This window comes from Leptodactylus fuscus, chromosome 4 (assembly GCF_031893055.1).
Source record: "Leptodactylus fuscus isolate aLepFus1 chromosome 4, aLepFus1.hap2, whole genome shotgun sequence".
Taxonomy (NCBI): domain Eukaryota; kingdom Metazoa; phylum Chordata; class Amphibia; order Anura; family Leptodactylidae; genus Leptodactylus; species Leptodactylus fuscus.
In genome coordinates this window covers 182742057-182759548 of record NC_134268.1, presented here as the reverse complement: position 1 = coordinate 182759548, position 17492 = coordinate 182742057, and the positions used below count along the sequence as shown (strand labels likewise).

The following is a 17492-nucleotide window of genomic DNA, read 5'->3' as shown; positions in this document are numbered from 1 at the left end:
TATGACCCGGGACGCAGGCCCCATTCATGTGACGTCAGGGACGTCACACAAGTAGGCCCAAAGCCTGCTTGGATCCCAGAGAGATAAGTAATACTGTTTTCTATGTTCCTTTACCTCTCCTGGGCCTACGATCATTAAACTTGGGGGTCTGGAAAGACAGCCGAGTATAATAATAGTGTTTGTGGGGCCCACGGCATCACTTACCGATAAGGGACTAAGGGACATAATACTGTGTGTAGGGGCCACTAAGGGACATAATACTGTGTGCAGGGGCCACTGAGGGACATAATACTGTGTGCAGGGGCCACTAAGGGACATAATACTGTGTGCAGGGGCCACTGAGGGACATAATACTGTGTGCAGGAGCCACTAAGGGACATAATACTGTGTGCAGGGGCCACTAAGGGACATAATACTGTGTGCAGGGGCCACTGAGGGACATAATACTGTGTGCAGGGGCCACTAAGGGACATAATAGAGCGCACAGGAATGAGGAGGAGGGGTCAATTGAGGTCTTCGGCGTCGGTGGGGGGGGGGGGGGGTATGTCAAAAGTTCGCCACAGGGCTCCGCCATCCCTACTTACGCCACTGCCTACAAGAGTTTTGCTACATAGCTGTTTGCTCAATAGCTATATTGTAATGACAAGCCTGGGAGCTGTGAGATTGTGGGAGTCAGTTTGCAATGTTAAAGGTATGGGGTGGCCCTGGAGTCCGCGTCTGCAATGCCCACAGGCATTAGTGCATACCTCCCAACCGTCCCGATTTCCGCAGGACATTCACGATTTGAGTGACATGTCCCGCGGTCCCGGTTGGAGGGAGGTATGTCCCGATTTCAACTCAGATCTGCGTCCAGCTGCCGGCTACTGGCTTGTAGACGCGATGTGACACATGAATGGAGAGGACATGAATCTGGGGGCAGAGATGGAGAGGACATGAATCTGGGGGCAGAGATGGAGGGACATGAATCTGGGGGCAGAGATGGAGGGACATGAATCTGGGGGCAGAGATGGAGGGGACATGAATCTGGGGGCAGAGATGGAGGGACATGAATCTGGGGGCAGAGATGGGGGACATGAATCTGGGGGCAGAGATGGAGGGACATGAATCTAGGGGCAGAGATGGGAGACATAAATCTGGGGGCAGAGATGGAGGGGACAGGAAACTGGGGGCAGAGATGGAGGGGACATGAAACTGGGGGCAGAGGTGGAGGGGACATGAATCTGGGGGCAGAGATGGAAGGTGGACATGAAACTGGGGGCAGATGAAGGGTGTATATGAAACTGGGGTGACTGTAGGAGGATTATACTGTGTGCGGGCACATGAAAAATTAACGAGTGGGCAGAGTCAACACAAAAGTGGGCGGGGCTAAATTTGCCACGGCGCGAAACGCGCGCCGCACATTTTGTCCCTCTTTCAGTTCTTCAAAAGTTGGGAGGTATGTTAGTGTGGGATCTCTGCTGTAAAAGACCCAGCATCTGCTGTATTATTACAGCAGATGTAAGGAAATGGTTAAAGGGGTTTTCTGTGGCTTATATATTTTTGACCTTCGTTTAGTAAATGAAAATGAGGCTCAAGCCCAGTGGGGCAATAGGACAGTATGGGGCTCCGTGGTTAGCCGTGTCACTATGTAGCACTGGAGTCCTGACCTGGGTTCAAATCTCCCCCTTAACAGTACAAGACTATAGAAGAGGGAGGGGCGCTCTGCACAGTCCAGCGATGACTGATGTATGGCCTGCCTTTCTGACAGTGAAGGGATATCAGTGCTGAAACCAATGGTATCAATATCTCTGGCATTCTGGAGCATACCGGCAAAGCTGACAGTGCACTGAAATCCATTGCTATGACAGCCAGGAGCCTATTGAGGTCAATAGCAAAGGTCTATGACACTCTGCCTTAGGTTTATGTCTAAAATAAAAATGAATATATATTTGGTAATGTCATATCTGTAATGTCTTTGACTATAAAACAATCAGGTTATTTCAAGGGGTTATGTATCATTGGGAGCAATCATGAGGTAGACGGGGTAGGTGTAAAATAAAAAGAAAAACATACTCCCCTGTCCCCAGCTTTTCTTTGTCTGCCACCAATGCCCTTTCCTTCTTGTGTTGGGGCCATGTTGCTGGAAACCCTTATGTTGAAATAACCATTAAGGCCAATTGGTGGCCTCCACAGTTGTTGCTAAGGAATTGGTGACTTAAGTGCGTATGGTTGAGGACTCTGATTGGTCTCAGTCGTCATTTGCGTATCGGGCTTTCTGACACACAATGGTAGGCAGCAAACAAAGCAGTGCTGGGGACAGGTGGGTATGCTTTTTTTTTTTTTTTTACACCTTCCTTGACTGCCCCAATTGTTCCAAATCATGGACAACCCCTTTCATCTGTAAGGCAACCACCAGAAAAAATAAAAATAAAAACAATAACAGGATTTCTGGTATTGATTTTTGGCAAAATATAAAATAAAATGCAACTGAAAAGTTGCATGTACCCAAAATGGTTCCAATGAAACCATATGCACCATATGTACTGCTATGAAAAAGGCCATGATGGGGCTCATCACTGACCTAGAGGCAGTGGCGTAATGATCGCAGTCGCAAGGGGTCTGAGGAGACGCCAGAGTATAATAATAGCACATGCTCTGGGTGGGGGCTCTTGGGAGCATATAATACTGTATGGAGGCCACTATGGATCATATAAAACACACAATAGTGTATGCTGCACAGTGGCCCTCGTACAGTATTATATGCTCCCAAGAGGCCCCTAGAGCCAATGCTATTATTAAATAATACACATATAATACTGTGTGGGGACAACTGTGGATCATATAATACTGTGCGGAGGCCACTGTGGATCATATAATACTGTGTGGAGGCCACTGTGGATCATATAATACTGTGTGGTGGCCACTGACAAGCATAAAATAAGATAATCCTTCCATGGAGAAATTTATTGTGTTACAGCAGCATGGATAGTACAGTAATATATACTGCGGGGGCCACTATGGAGCATATTATACTGTGTTGGGGCCACTGTGCAGCATATTATACTGTCCCAGTATTGTTTGCATGCCGGGCGCTGCACACTCACTGTATTATTTATAACTACATTTTTGGGTACCACATCTGCACCCCTTTCAAGTATCTGAGATATCGTTGCAACACCTGTAACCACCACTATCAAGAATTTGCTGTAGGGAGCGGCTAGGGTTACCCGGACAAATGTTTGCATCGGGGCCCACAAGATCTTAGTTACACTACTGCCAAAAGGTCATGTGATATGGAAAAATGGATGAGAATGGGCAGAGTAAACGTAAAAGTGAGTGGAGTAAAATTTGCAATGGCGTGCTACTCAAAAAGACATCTAGACCAGAACTAACTAAAGGGAAATAGAAACAGAAGTGTCTCCTGGCATGGCAGGTCTACAATAAGCGGCTACTTGGGGTAAACTTCACTTCTCTGGAACCCGTAAAGCCTAGCCAGAAAAAACACAGGAGGAAATCTCTCCCATAACTGAACCTAACAGTACAAAGAGCGCCTGCTTTTTCATTAGACTTTGGTCTTCGGAAAAATGGCCGCTGCTACACATCCTTTTGCCCTCTAGCGCTGACTGAGCGCGTCGTGTGTATTACGTCATCAGCTGTTGGCCGCCTGTACGGGAACATGTGCAGAGTACAGCATGGCTGCGCCTGATAACCCCGGGAGTACCGCTCCAGCCGGAGCCGCGTCCAGAGCCTTGTCGTGTCTTGCGTTACCGTCCTTCACTGAAGCCTGCGGCTTTATTAACAGCAAGTATTCGTGCCTGGTGGTGAAAACGCATCGGAGACACTTAGCGCTGCACCCGAAGTATCTGAACAAGAAACGCAGCGGTATAAAGGAGCACCTCAATGCTGATCTTCTTAAGTACAGTGTGACGTAAGTGGCAGAAGTTAGAAAGTGTGTGATCGCCTAATGCTGGGACTTGTAGTCCATCCTCTGCTGCCCAATAGTAATTAGGTGTGTGATCGCCTAATGCTGGAACTTGTAGTCCCTCTTCAGCTGCCCAATAGGAGTTGTGTCTGCTCACCCAATGCTGGGACTTGTAGTCCCTCCTCAGCTGCCTAATAGTAGTTGTGTGTGTGTGTGTGATCACCTAATGCTGGGACTTGTAGTCCCTCCTCCGCTGCACAATAGTAATTAGGTGTGTGATCGCCTAATGCTGGGACTTGTAGTCCCTCCTCAGCTGCACAATAGGAGTTGTCTGATCACCTAATGCTGGGACTTGTAGTCCCTCCTCAGCTGCCCAATAGTAATTAGGTGTGTGATCGCCTAATGCTGGGACTTGTAGTCCCTCCTCAGCTGCCCAATAGTAGTTGTGTGTGTGTGATCACCTAATGCTGGGACTTGTAGTCCCTCCTCAGCTGCCCAATAGACATGATAACGCTGAAAATGTGCTAACAAGAAGAAAAAAAAAAAAAAAAAGTCTGTGACAGCTGAAACTGTAGTCACCTACTGAAGAGCCCACACAAGGGGACATCAATGTGCCGACCCTCGGCAGGAGCTTGAGGCTTAGCTTTATGTTTCTACCATGGGCTCCACAGCACAATTACAACAAGTTTTGCCTGTAACTTCTGCTGTGTGAACATACCCTTATACATAAGGTAAGCTAGACATGGCTGATGGCTCCAGTTTGACTGTTGTGTGTTCACACTTGTTGGATTTGTCATAGGACAGTCCAGCACTTACCTACAAGAGCTGCAGCAGAGATAAGACTACCACAAGGAATTAGCCTTGTCCTGTGAGACTAGGGCCTCATGCACACTAACATGTCTTTGGTCAGTGTGGTAGACGTATCTTTACACGGCTTGCACACTGACCCATTCATTAATGTGGCCCCATACATATGACTTCTGGTAAAAAGAAGTGACGCGTCTCTTTGTCACAAGTACCATGCTCCATATGCACGTGAACGTAATGCAGATTGCTGTTAGATGCAACAGTTTGTTGGCCTGCAAGCAGGACTTTTCTTTCTGCATTTTTCGGGCGGAAACCCGGTGGACCCCTTTATAAAATTAGCCACTTTTTAAGTGGATTGAGTTTCCGTTTTCAGGTCCTCAAGTGGACCCAAAGAATGGAAACTCCCAACGTAGGTGTGAATATAATGGATATGAAGGTATGAAAAAAACTTTTTTGCTGGACCTCCATTATGTGTCCGCTATTTTGTATTGTTGTTTCTATCTTTAACCCATTCTGAGTCTTTGAACAATTTTTAACCAACAGGCAGCCCCTTTAGGAGGGATATTTTTTAAATCTTTGCTCTATTACAGATTGGAAGGCGTCCCTGTGGCATATGACAATATAAAGCTAGTAGGTGAATTGGGAGAAATAGTCGATGATATTGGATACATTCACATCAATATTGAAGCTGACTTTGTCGTATTCCAGCCAAAATGTGGACAGAACCTTGTGGTAAGCATTCTGGTGTAGGGATTATTTATAAATGCCGGTGTGTTCCAAAACAAGACCCCCCTCTAGTTCACCTTGCCCTAAAAGTGTGTAATACTACACCTAGTTTAAAACGGTTTTGCCATTAAAGACGCTTATTCTCTATTCACAGGTTTGGGGATAAGTGTCACATCACTGGAGTACGACCGCCTGGTCCTCCTGCAATTAGAATGGGGGAACTGAAAGTTCCTGATGCCTCCTCCATGTGAATGAAGCGCCAGTGTTCTTGCATGACCTGAGCTCCATTCACTGCAATGGGGGCTGCTGGAAATTATAATCACAGCACACCAGTCCCATAGCAGTGAATGGCGGTGCAGTGGCACTTCACTCACATGGGAGACTGTCACCCAGGGATTGGACCCTCAGTAATGTGACACTTATCTCCTATCCTGTAAATAGGAATAAGTGTCTTTAGATGGGCAGCCCATTTGATAACACTTGCCCACATTTACTCATGCCCTATTCACATATGCTTTCAGGTTTCCGTTCGGGGAGTCCCCAAACCTACACACACAAAAAAGCGGTTACCTAAGGAAATCCGTAGATCCCATAGACCATAATGGGGTCCACGTGGTTTCCCCACGAAACACGTGGAGAGAAAAGTCCTGTGGTACTTTTCTCTCTGCATGACTCATGCGGACAGCGCATGGAAAACACACAGACCCCATTACAGTCTATGGGGTCCATGTGCTTTCATAAGCTCACCGCTTGTCAGTGCGTTCGGTATTCCATTTAGGGGGTCCCCATGTGGACTTCCCTAATGGAATACCGAACATAGATGTGAACCGGACATGAGAGGGTAGCTACTATTATATGGGGCACTAGAGCTACCGGTTTCTTTTTCCAGGGGTGTACCTTTTACTAGATTTCTTCAGTGTAATCCCTAGCTGTAGTATGCCAGCGGGTGAGTTGCTCTTTGCAGAACTTTCCTGAACTGTCTAATAAATGGATTCCCTGATGATCCCTCTTCTGCAATTACTACATTTCATGAGGACATTTGTGCTGGAGCTTTCACTCCTTTGTACTGAGTAGGGTGAAATCCACAAGAACTCACATGTAAGAAATTACAGCAAAGTCCACGGTAGAATTTTCTTCTCTTAAACTTCCAATACAAGTGGACATTCTCTACTCAGGGTTTTGTTTGCACGTCAATAAATTGTGCTTGTTCTCCTAGGGTGTTGTCAACAAGAAAGCGCCCAGTCACATTGGCTGTCTGGTTCATGGCTGTTTCAATGCTTCCATACCAAGACCCCTGAAGATATCCGTTGAAGCTTGGCAGCAAATGGAAGCGGATATAGGAGACCAGCTGGAATTTGAAGTCTTCCGTATGGATGCAGATGCAGTGGGTGTGTTTTGCATTCGTGGAAGATTGAATAAGAAGTAAGTCTGATACATCAATACATAAACTGTGTATAAGGCCCCTTGCACACTACCTTGTGCGGGCCGCTGGCTGTGATTGAACAGCACGGCTAATGTCATCTGTGTGCCGCCTGTGCACTGGCCGTGTTTCCGTGGCCCCATTCATTTATTGAATAGGGGTCGCAGAAGCATAGCCACAAAACTGGACAGGAGTAGGACCTGTCCTGACTTTTGCAGCTCAGGCTGTTGGCCCTCACATGGAACTGTGTAATACACGGTCATATGCATGTGATGGCAGAAATAAATAAGGTCTGTGTGCTCTCTGGAAAGAACCTGGATAACACGGTTGTCTGCAAGGGGCCTAAGTCTAAGTATTGGAGAGTGCTTTATATCTCCAGTGTACTTAAAGAGGACCTTTCATGATTTGGGGCACATGCAGTTTTATATACCGCTGGAAAGCCGACAGTGTGCTTAATTCAATGCACTGTCGGCTTTCCCAATCTGTGCCCCAGGTGAAGAGCTATTGGTCCCAGTACCGTAGCTCTTCACCGTCAGAAGGGTGTTCCTGACAGTCTCTCCGGAACGTCCTTCTTCACAGCAGCGTCTATAGTGCTGTTGGCTTTCCAGCGGTATATAAAACCGCATGTGCCCCAACTCATGAAAGGTTCTCTTTAAGGCACAATCTTTCTGACATGTTCCCTTTTAACTTTATATAGCAGGGAAAAAATCCTACTTATTTATTGGACACTACTGCCAAATTTTATACATCATCCAGTACTTTTTTACGTTAAAGGTCCTAACCATCGTGCCAACATTGCAAAGAATGGTTTGGGGTTTTGTTGTCATGTGGCGGAGCTCCATTAACCCTATAGAGACACAGCTCAAAAGTGACTTGAGGACCAGGCCTCTTTTTTCAAAACTGACATGTGTCACTTTAAATGGCAATAACTTTGAGACGCTTTAACTTACACAATTGATTCTGAGATTGTTTTTTCGTAACACATTGTACTTCATGTCAGTAGTAAATTTTAGTCGATATGTTTTGTCTTTAATTATGAAAAAATAGGAAATTTGGTGAAAATTTTGAAAAAAATGCAGTTTTCAAAATTTGAAATTGCAAGCCTTTCAAATAGAAATCCATACTACCCAAATTTTTTCATAAATATAATTAACCATGTCTCTGATTTATGTAGCAATCAAATTTTAATCACCCTTTCATTTTTTTCAGATATTATAAGGCTTACAAGTCAAACAGTAATTTTCCAAATTTTCAAGAAAATTTCCAAAACACATTTTTCAAGGGACCAGTTCAGTTCTGAAGGGAACTTGAAAGGCCTCTCTAATAAAACCCCCGAAAGTCACCCCATTCTAAAAACTGCACTCCTGAAAGAATACAAAACAGCAGTTAGAAAGTTTCTTAACCCTTTCAGCATTTCACAGCAATTAAAACAATGGAGGTCAAATTTACATTTTTCAATTTCTGTCACTAATATATTCATTTAGCCCTAGAATTTACACATTTACTAAGGGTTAAAGGAGAAACTGCACCCCACATTTTGTTACACAATTTCTCCCGAACATGATAATACCCCATATGTGCTGGTACCCTAATGTACGGGCACACGGTCGCTCTCAGAGCGGATGGAGTGCTAATTGGATTTTGTAGGCCAGATTTTGCTAGAATACTTTTCAGGCGCCATGTCCCGTTTGCAGAGCCCCCAAGGTGCCAAAACAGTGGAAACCCCCAAAATGTCACCCCATTTTGGAAACTAGACCCCTCAAGGAATTTATCAAGGGGTATAGTGAGCCCTTTGACCCTACAGGTGTTTCACAGATTTTTTTACCGTTGAGATGTGAAAATGAAAAATTACTCTTTTTATAATAAAATGTCACTGTAGCCCCAAATTTTTCATCTTCACAAGGGGTTAAAGGAAAAATTGCTCCCCAAATTTTGTTACACAGTTTCTCCCGAACACGACAATACCACATATGTTCTGTTACCCTAATGTACGGGCACACGGTCGCTCTCAGAGCGGATGGAGCGCTAATTGGATTTTGTAGGCCAGATGTTGCTACAATACTTTTCAGGCACCATGTCCTGTTTGCAGAGCCCCCAAGGTGCCAAAACAGTGGATACCCCCAAAATGTCACCCCATTTTGGAAACTAGACCCCTCAAGGAATTTATCAAGGGGTATAGTGAGCACTTGGACCCTACAGGAGTGTAACAGAATTGGCCCAACAAAAGGAAAAGTGACATTTTTTGCTATAAAATGTTGCTTTAACCTCAAATTTTGCATTTCCACAAGGGGTTAAAAGAGAAAATGCACCCCACAAATTGTCAAGCATTTTCTCCCAACTACAGAAATGCCTCATATGTGGATGTAAAGTGATGTATGGGCACACTGTAGGGTCCAGAGCTGAAGGATCTCTATTGGGATTTTGGAGGGCAAATTTAGCTGAAATCTGTTTCAGGCACCATGTTGCATTTGGAGAGCCCCTGAAGTGCTAGAACAGTGGAAACCCCCCCAAAATGACCCCATTTTGAAAACTAGACCCCTCAAGGAATTTATAAAGGGGTTTAGTGAGCACTTGGACCCTACAGGTGTTTCACAGATTTTTTTTACCATTGAGATGTGAAAATGAAAAATTACTTTTTTTCCAATAAATCGTCCATTTAGCGCCATATTTTTAATTTTTGAAGTAGTTAGAGAATTAAAAGCCCCCCAAGTTTGTTACACAATTTCTCCTGAACATGGCAATACCCCATATGTGGCCATAATCTGCTGTATGGGTAAATGGTGGGGCTCAGAATGGAAAGATGGCTATTTGGCTTTTGAGGGCAGTTTTCAGGTGCCATGTCGCATTTGCTGAGCCCCTAAAGTACCAATACAATGGAAACCCCTCAAAAGTTACCCCATTTTAGAAACTACACCCGTCAAGGAATGAATCAAGGGGTATTATCATTTTGAGCCTAAAAAATGCTTCCCAAAAATTAATGTACAAAATGAAAATTTTAATTTTTAAAGAAATATGTCATTTCGGTGCCCAATACGTTGCACCCACTTTGTATTGTCAGAGACCTGCACTCCTAAAACTATTAAGTGGGCGATCCCGAGGGGCAAAAAATTATATATGTGGGTGTAAACTGCTGCTTGGGCATACAGCAGGGCTCAGAAGGGAAGGAGCACTGAGCTTTTTAGCTTTTGGGGTACAGATTTAGAGGGACTTTCTGGGTGCCATGTTGTTTTTGCAGAGCCCTGGAGATGCCAATGAACTGGAATTCCCCAAGAAGTGACCCCATTTTGTAAGGGCAATTTTAGGGTCTCTGCAAAAGTGTCATGGCATCCAAAAAAAACCCCCAAACCGTCTAAGTCTGTGCTACAAAAACCCAATAACCCTTCTTCCCTTCTGTGTCCTGCTGTGCCCTAATATCAGTTTATACTCACATATGACATTACGTGCATTATCCTGGGTACACCAGTGTCATACATGTGTCATACATGTGGCATAAACTGCAGTTTGGGCACACAGCAGGGCACAGAAGGGAAGGAGCGCGATGAGGCTTTTGGAGTACAGATTCAGATGTTTGGTATCTGGACGCAATGTCATGTTTGTAGAGTCTGTAAGGTACCAGAAAAGTGGATTCCCCAAAGGTGTGACCCCAGTTTGAAAACTGCACCCCTCAAATAATTTATCAGGGGGTGTAGTGAGTATTAGTATCCCAGACGTGACTGCACAGCGGATGGCGAAGAGGGAATATATAAGCTGTGCGGAGGACATTGGGAACACCAAATTGCCTACTAGGTCCCAGTAGCTCCTATAATTGGGGGAGTCACTCTGGGGGTCACTTTGGGGTCACTTCTGGTGTCTTTTCGTTCATAAGCTGTAAATATGGGGTGTCCCCTGATATACGCTCGCACAGCTTATATATTCTCTACCTGATGCAGCCAGTCGTGTTCTAATAATTTGGCGGTTTTTGCGGGCTTTTGTTCTTGCATTACTAGATGCTGTATTTTCTTTATTTTTCTGGTGACGTGACCATATAAGGGCTTGTTGTTTGCGGGATGCGATGCATTTTGTAATGACACCATTTTTGAGTGCCTACAACTTACCGAATACATTTTATTAACTCTTTTTTTGCTGGATTAAAAAAAAAAAAATCAATTCCGGTATTGCGTTTTACCTTTTAAATTTTTCGCCATGCAGCGTACAGTATAAGTAACACATTATCTTTATTCTGCGGGTCGGTACGGTTATGGCGATACCTCATTTATATTATTTTTTTATGCAATACTAATTCTGCAGAATAAAAACACATTTGGAGACATAAATCAATGTTTTTTGCATCGCCATATTTTGAGAGGCGTAACATTTTTATTTTTTGGTTGACAGTGTTGGTTGAGGGCTTATTTTTTGCGGGACAATGTGTGCTTTTTATTGGCACTGTTGTGAGGTGCATTTGACTTTTTGATCACTTTTTATAGCACATTCTGTAAGGTGAAATGGCGAAAAATCACTACTTCCGGCGGGTTTTTTCCGTTTTTTTTTTTTTCTGTGGTTCACCGTGTACATTAAATATTGTTTCAGTTTTATTGTACAGATTGTTACGGACGCGGTGATACCAAATATGTATTGTTTTTATTAATTTTTAGGTTTTTTTTTCTATATAATTCATTTTCTATAGAGAAAAAGGGTTTTTGGAGCTTTATAACTTTATTAATTGTTTCAAAACACTTTTTTTTTTTTTCCACTTTTTTTTAAACTTTTTCATGTGTCCCTTTAGGACACTTGGAGGAGTGATGATTGCATCACTCATCCACTATCATAGAGTGAGACACAGGCTGCAGTAACAGCCTGCACGTGTCACTCTAGAAACAGGAAGTGAGTCGTACGGACGGCACAGACTCACTTCCAGAAGACGCCGGCCAGGATACAAAGGTGAGTGGGACTCAGGGCTGGCTGGGGTCACTAAACAGACCCCTGGCCACTTAGTAGGGATACCAGCACCCCCCGATCTCGCAGCGGGGGGTGCTGGGGACCCCTACACGATCGGGCAACCCGTTGTTTGCCGTGATCATGTTTGATCACGGCAATCAACGGGTTAAAACCCAAAATCGGCACTCATGTCCGATGGAGGGTGATGGAGCAGGGTGTTAGGTGTCAGATACAACTAACACCTGCTCCTAGAACACCCGCACTGCGCTGCGGGGATTGTTTACATCCATGTGGTACTATTACCACATCGGTCGTGAAGCACTAGACATCCATGTGGTAATAGTACCACATGGGTCGGGAAGGGATTAATAAGCTGGGAAACCACATATGTTGTGTGTATTTTAGTCCTTCAGGGGCTGTGAGCTCTGTAAGTCAGAGCTGACTGCTATAAGGCTACATACACACATAAATCTTCTTTTTTGTGTGTGCAAGGCCACAAAAAATTCTGGACTTCACCCTTCTCACTTAAATACGTTATGTGCAGTGAAGATCCACGCAAATAGTTGACATGGAGCAGATTTTGAAATCTGCATTGTATATTTAATAAAATCTTGCTACTGTATTATGCTGCTAATTTTCTGCATGTTGCCTAAGGGGGCATTCACACTAAGTATACGCTGAGCTGATTCTGAACGTAAAACACGTTCAGAATCAGCGCGTACAAAGCAGATCCCGTTCATTTCAATGGGAGCCAGCATAGGAGCGCTCCCCATTGAAATGAATGGGCTGCTTTTTTCCCTATTGGTTTCAATGTGATATGCGCTGATTCTGAACGTGTTTTAACTTTCAGAATCAGTCAGTGTATACTCAGTGCGAATGCACCCTAAGGCAGTATACATGGGTTTTATTTTGGAAAAAAGCATCTGACTGGACAGTACAGATATTTCCATTGACCTATTTATATTAAGACTTGTAATAATGGCAAGAGGGCATCCTGTATATGTAGAGGAAAAAAAGGTTTTACTTTAATCGTAGGCCGGGCTTCTTTATAGTAAGAGTGGTGAGACTGTAGAACTGTCACATGTGGTGTTTGCTGTTAACCTGTGTGTCAGGCGTGTCCATAGTCCATATGAGGAGAAGCGTCGCAGCCAACCCGATTCTGCTACTGGTAGAGCATGTAGGTCTCATTGGGCCTGTGGCCTACAACCTAAGTACCAATACTTAGGACGGGGGGGGGGAGGTCGGACTAGTGAAGGGTCAGCTGTATGGTCCTTCACTGTTCACCCCGTACAGGGGCCCCTTCACTGGTCCCCCATACTGCATACATGGAGACCAGTGATTGGGTTATTATATTGTGTGGAGGAAGTGATTGTGGATAATTTTTGAATTTTGTGTGAAGAAATTTATACTTTGGGGCAATTGGCAACATCCTAGTGGAGTTTTTTTTTTTGCCTTCCTCTGGACCCACTTGATAGATTTATAGGTTTGCCCTTATCCAACCTCATCTACTATGTTAGGGCTACACTGGGATTTGGCCTTGACTCCCATTACGCAACCAATATAACCAAACAAAGTAACATTATAACCCCCCCCCCCCCCCCCCCCAAGCGTCCTGCAACTGCATCCTCTAGTTGCAAAAAAATAAAAAAAAATCAGCAGTGGTCGATCTTTTTGCGACTAGAAGTCACAGCACTCTTAGGTTGCAATGCAGCTCTGTTCATTTACATTAATGGAGTTGTTGCAGGGTGACATGGTGATCTTTGGTTGTGAGATGGGAGTTGTTGCCAAAGTCACTATGTCGCTCTGATGCTCTAGCTTTGGTGTTGACAATAGGAAACTGCTTAATGCACCATTCTTTTAGCTTCTTGACCTTTCTTTCTATTTGCAACACTCTGGCTTCAATAAAATGTACATACTAGCTCTTTTTCAGACATTTATATCATAGCCAAATGCAGTGCACTACTTCTTATTGTAGTAATAGCAGGCCTAGTCAGCTGCTGTGCAAGAACTTTGAGGTGCTCCGATATAGATCTCAGAATCTGTAGATGCCATACTACTGCCAACAGTTATCAAAGGTTGGGTCCAAGGAAGCTTCCCAGTCCCGAACTATATCTAAGAAGGAGGCTACTGTGACAGGGAGGTTTTCTGAAAATACAGCGTTTTTTCATGCCGTTTTTGAGGAAAAGCCAGAAAAGGACTCAAAAGGCATTTGTACCTCGACTACCTTCTTGCTTTGGCATCAGAGACTGCAATGGCAGCCTTAGTATATGTTCTTAGCCTTATATTGTAATTTCCCACCCATTGGTTGACTGAACATAATCACGGCACTAGGCTAAGCATATCGTTTACTAGTATAACTATAGAAATATGTCATTACATCTGTGGCATAGACCAGGGGTCCTCAAATTGCAGCCCACCTAGGACATTTTTCCACCCCACCGCATGTGGCCCCCGCACTGTTGCCGGGATCACTCACTAACGGAGAATGCGGTACAGGATTCCCCGTTAGAGAGTGATCACTGCTTTCAGTCAGTGTAGGCCACGGTCCGCGTGTACACGGCCTACACTGACTGCAGCAAGTGACCTCTGCCCTGAAGTAGGCGCGATGATGTAAGTCATCAGCTCTGCAGTCAGAAGAAGCGGCTCTTCATGGCTAAGTATAATAGTATAATACTGTGTGTGTGTGTGTGTGTGTGTGTGTGTGTGTGTGTGTGTGTGTGTGTGTGTGTGTAAGTACTGAGGAGTATATAATACAGTCTGGGTGGGGGGATTGAGGTGTACTGAGGAGCATATAATACTGTGGGGGGGTTGAGGCATACTGAGGAGCATATAATACAGTGTGGGGGGTGTATTGAGGAGCATATAATACAGTGGGGGGGTGTACTGAGGAGCATATAATACAGTGGGGGGGGGGGTGTACTGAGGAGCATATAATACAGTGGGGGGGGTGTACTGAGGAGCATATAATACAGTGGGGGGGTGTACTGAGGAGCATATAATACAGTGGGGGGGAGTGTACTGAAGAGCGTATAATACAGTGTGTGGGGGGGTGTACTGAGGAGCGTATAATACAGTGTGTGGGGGGGTGTACTGAGGAGCATATAATGCTGTGTGTGTGTGGGGCGACTGCTGTGGAGCCTACAATACTGTGGGAGGGGGGGAGCTACTGTGCAGCTTAATTTTTTTATATATATATTTTTTAAACTATATGTTGGCCCTCCAGTGGTCTGATGTACAGTGAACTGGCCCCCTGTTTAAAAAGTTTGAGGACCCCTGATATAGACCATTGACTTGAATATTCCAAAGGTCCAGACATTCTTTTTTTTAGGTTTTTTTTTAACATTAAAAGTTTTATTGAGGTTTTACATAAAAGTGAACAAATGCGATATAGGCTTACAGTGCGAGCAGTATATATCAGGATGCATGGATAAGGAGAACAGCAAAAAAGGGAGAGGAGGATAACATTGGGGTACAACAGCGGGCAAGGGGAGGGTATAGGGCAGAGCAAACTAATTAAAAAAAAAAAAAATGCAACAGGAAACTGTGACCTAAGTAGACGTGTGTTAGTGTCTCAGCAGGAGAGAAAAGGTGAAGGGGGACCGACCGTCCACCCCAGGGTAACAGCAAATATTGAGGTTTTTGGTCAATGCGAGGGGAGGACGGAGTAGAAGAGAAATACCAGAAAGGAAGAAGAGATTAAGGTCTACTTGATGGGTAGGGGGATTAAGATAAAGTTGCCACATTATGGTGGGAAAAAGACCAATTTATAAGTTCCCTTTATGGAGCAAACACTACATAGAGGAAAAAAATATAATGGTATAAACATTTCCACCTCTCCTGTATTTTGGGTCCACTCCTGGTTTTCACTTATTAATACTGAATACTGAGATACTTTAGTGTGAAAGTGGCCTTAATAGATTCCTCCTTTTGATCTACTCTCTTGAAGTCTGATGCTAAGCAGGGTCTGTCTGTTAGTTCTCAGACTTGAGACGTTACAGCGCCTTTCTCAATAATATCTTTGTTTCTGAGAGCTGCGTCCTTCTGTTAGGACATCAAAGTGCTAGAAAAAGGAAGGGAAACACTTGTTTTCATTTGTGAATAAATATCCTGTAAGGCAGACATTAAGCGCACACCTTGTGTATCTACAGATGAGTAGTGTTTTTATGCGTTTTGCCTCTGATATTTCTTGTCTTTTGATATGCATATCCAGAAAAGAGGAATCTGTATTTATTGATGCAAAAAGTGACCCCTAAGTTTGTTCTTTCATTTTAGAATGGAAGCTGAACTGGTGAACAAAATTAATTCCATGGCCGAGGATCAGAATACTAACGTAATACTTCGTACGGTGCAGAACGGTTCAGAAATTTCCGAGGAAGGAGCAGTTGTTGAGACAAGCACACTATCAGAGGATACCTTAAAGAAAATAGGCAAGAAACGTACTTTTGAAGAAACGCTTTCACTAAATGAAAGTACAGGAGAACAAGGGGATGCAAACTTCAGCTTGGAAGAAGCTCCTAAGAAAAAGCAAAAGAAACACGATCATCAGGAAGCTCCTTCTCAAGATCAGCCTGTGGAGGTTGATGGATCTGGAGATAATTCTGTTACGGAGACCTCATTTCAACCAACAGAACAAATCCTTAACCGAGAAAAACGTAAGAAGAAGAAACATAAGGAATCTTTACAAGACATTGCAATTGATGTAGCACTAGACCATAGTGCAGTTGGACTTGACAGCGAATCTGGGGTTCCATCAAGTCTGGAACATCACGTCAAAAAGTCTAAGAAGAAGAAGCACAAGGACCATCCTGACCTTGAGAGTAGCTTAGTCAATGGAGTCACAGAAGATTCATTAACCCTGGAGGATAGCACATTAGAGGAAGCAGAAACACAACTACTTGGATCCACAAAGAAGAAGCATAAGAAAAAACATAAAAATGCTCCTTTGACTCCAGATCTGGACCCTGGTAAAGGCATTGCTCTCACTTCATCTCAGGAAACTTCAACCGATGTCTCAATTACCCAACAGGAAACCCCCCAAAAAAAGAAACACAAAAAGAAGCACCAAGATCTGACTGTAGCAGCGAGCGAGAGCGCTGCCTTCCAGACCACAGTTGGAATAGAGGACAGCAATAATTTGGTTGCCAGCAGCCAACGTAAAGAGAAGAAGAGGAAGAAAGAGTCTCTATAAGAGACTATAGACCTTGCCAATCAAAGTTTTGTCTAATATTATTTTTGAAAATATATTTTAATATTTTTGGAGATTTATTTTGTCTGTTTTAAAAGCAGCAGCATTGCTGTGCAAGAAATATAATAATCTGAAGCGATACCAAAGTGTCATGGAGCAGCGTTTAGCCTTAGTGAGTAAATGAAAAGGGGAGACCAAAGGGGTTCAAAAAAAATCTGGCTCAGAGTGAGCTGAAAAAACATGAAAGCAGTACTCCCCTTACTGATCTATTACGGGGTCTCTGCTGGTCTCTTGACGCAAGAAATGGTTGCTGATCCAATTGCTCGGGTATAGTGGTGACCTACATCAAACGATCATTGGATCAGTTGGCATCTCCTGGTGTAGAGACCCTTGGGTACCTGCCGACAGTGGGGGATTGGTGAAGTTTGCATGTCAACACTGAGCATTTTGTAAAAAAATTTTTTCCTTCTGCTAGGCAAACGTTTCAAACTTTGTGCATATAAAAAGCCTTTACACAATTGTTAGACCCAGACATT

The 17492-nt window shown here is 43.9% G+C and overlaps 1 protein-coding gene across 1 annotated transcript; it reads left to right on the top strand.

Moving 5' to 3' along the window:
* The first annotated feature begins 3670 nt into the window (after positions 1 to 3670).
* On the top strand, positions 3671 to 16959 carry POLR1F (RNA polymerase I subunit F). The gene is made up of 4 exons (XM_075272003.1): positions 3671 to 3907; positions 5299 to 5440; positions 6651 to 6856; positions 16044 to 16959. The coding sequence occupies exons 1-4, from the start codon at positions 3672 to 3674 to the stop codon at positions 16957 to 16959; spliced, it is 1500 nt and encodes a 499-aa protein (XP_075128104.1). The 5' UTR covers position 3671.
* Positions 16960 to 17492: the final 533 nt, after the last annotated feature.

Bases quoted from the DNA above. Each gene is read 5' to 3' on its own strand.
- POLR1F (XM_075272003.1), top strand. From the start codon at position 3,672: ATGGCTGCGCCTGATAACCCCGGGAGTACCGCTCCAGCCGGAGCCGCG. The intron at 3,908-5,298 runs GTAAGTGGCAGA...GCTCTATTACAG, and splicing joins CTTCTTAAGTACAGTGTGAC to ATTGGAAGGCGTCCCTGTGG. The intron at 6,857-16,043 runs GTAAGTCTGATA...CTTTCATTTTAG, and splicing joins CGTGGAAGATTGAATAAGAA to AATGGAAGCTGAACTGGTGA.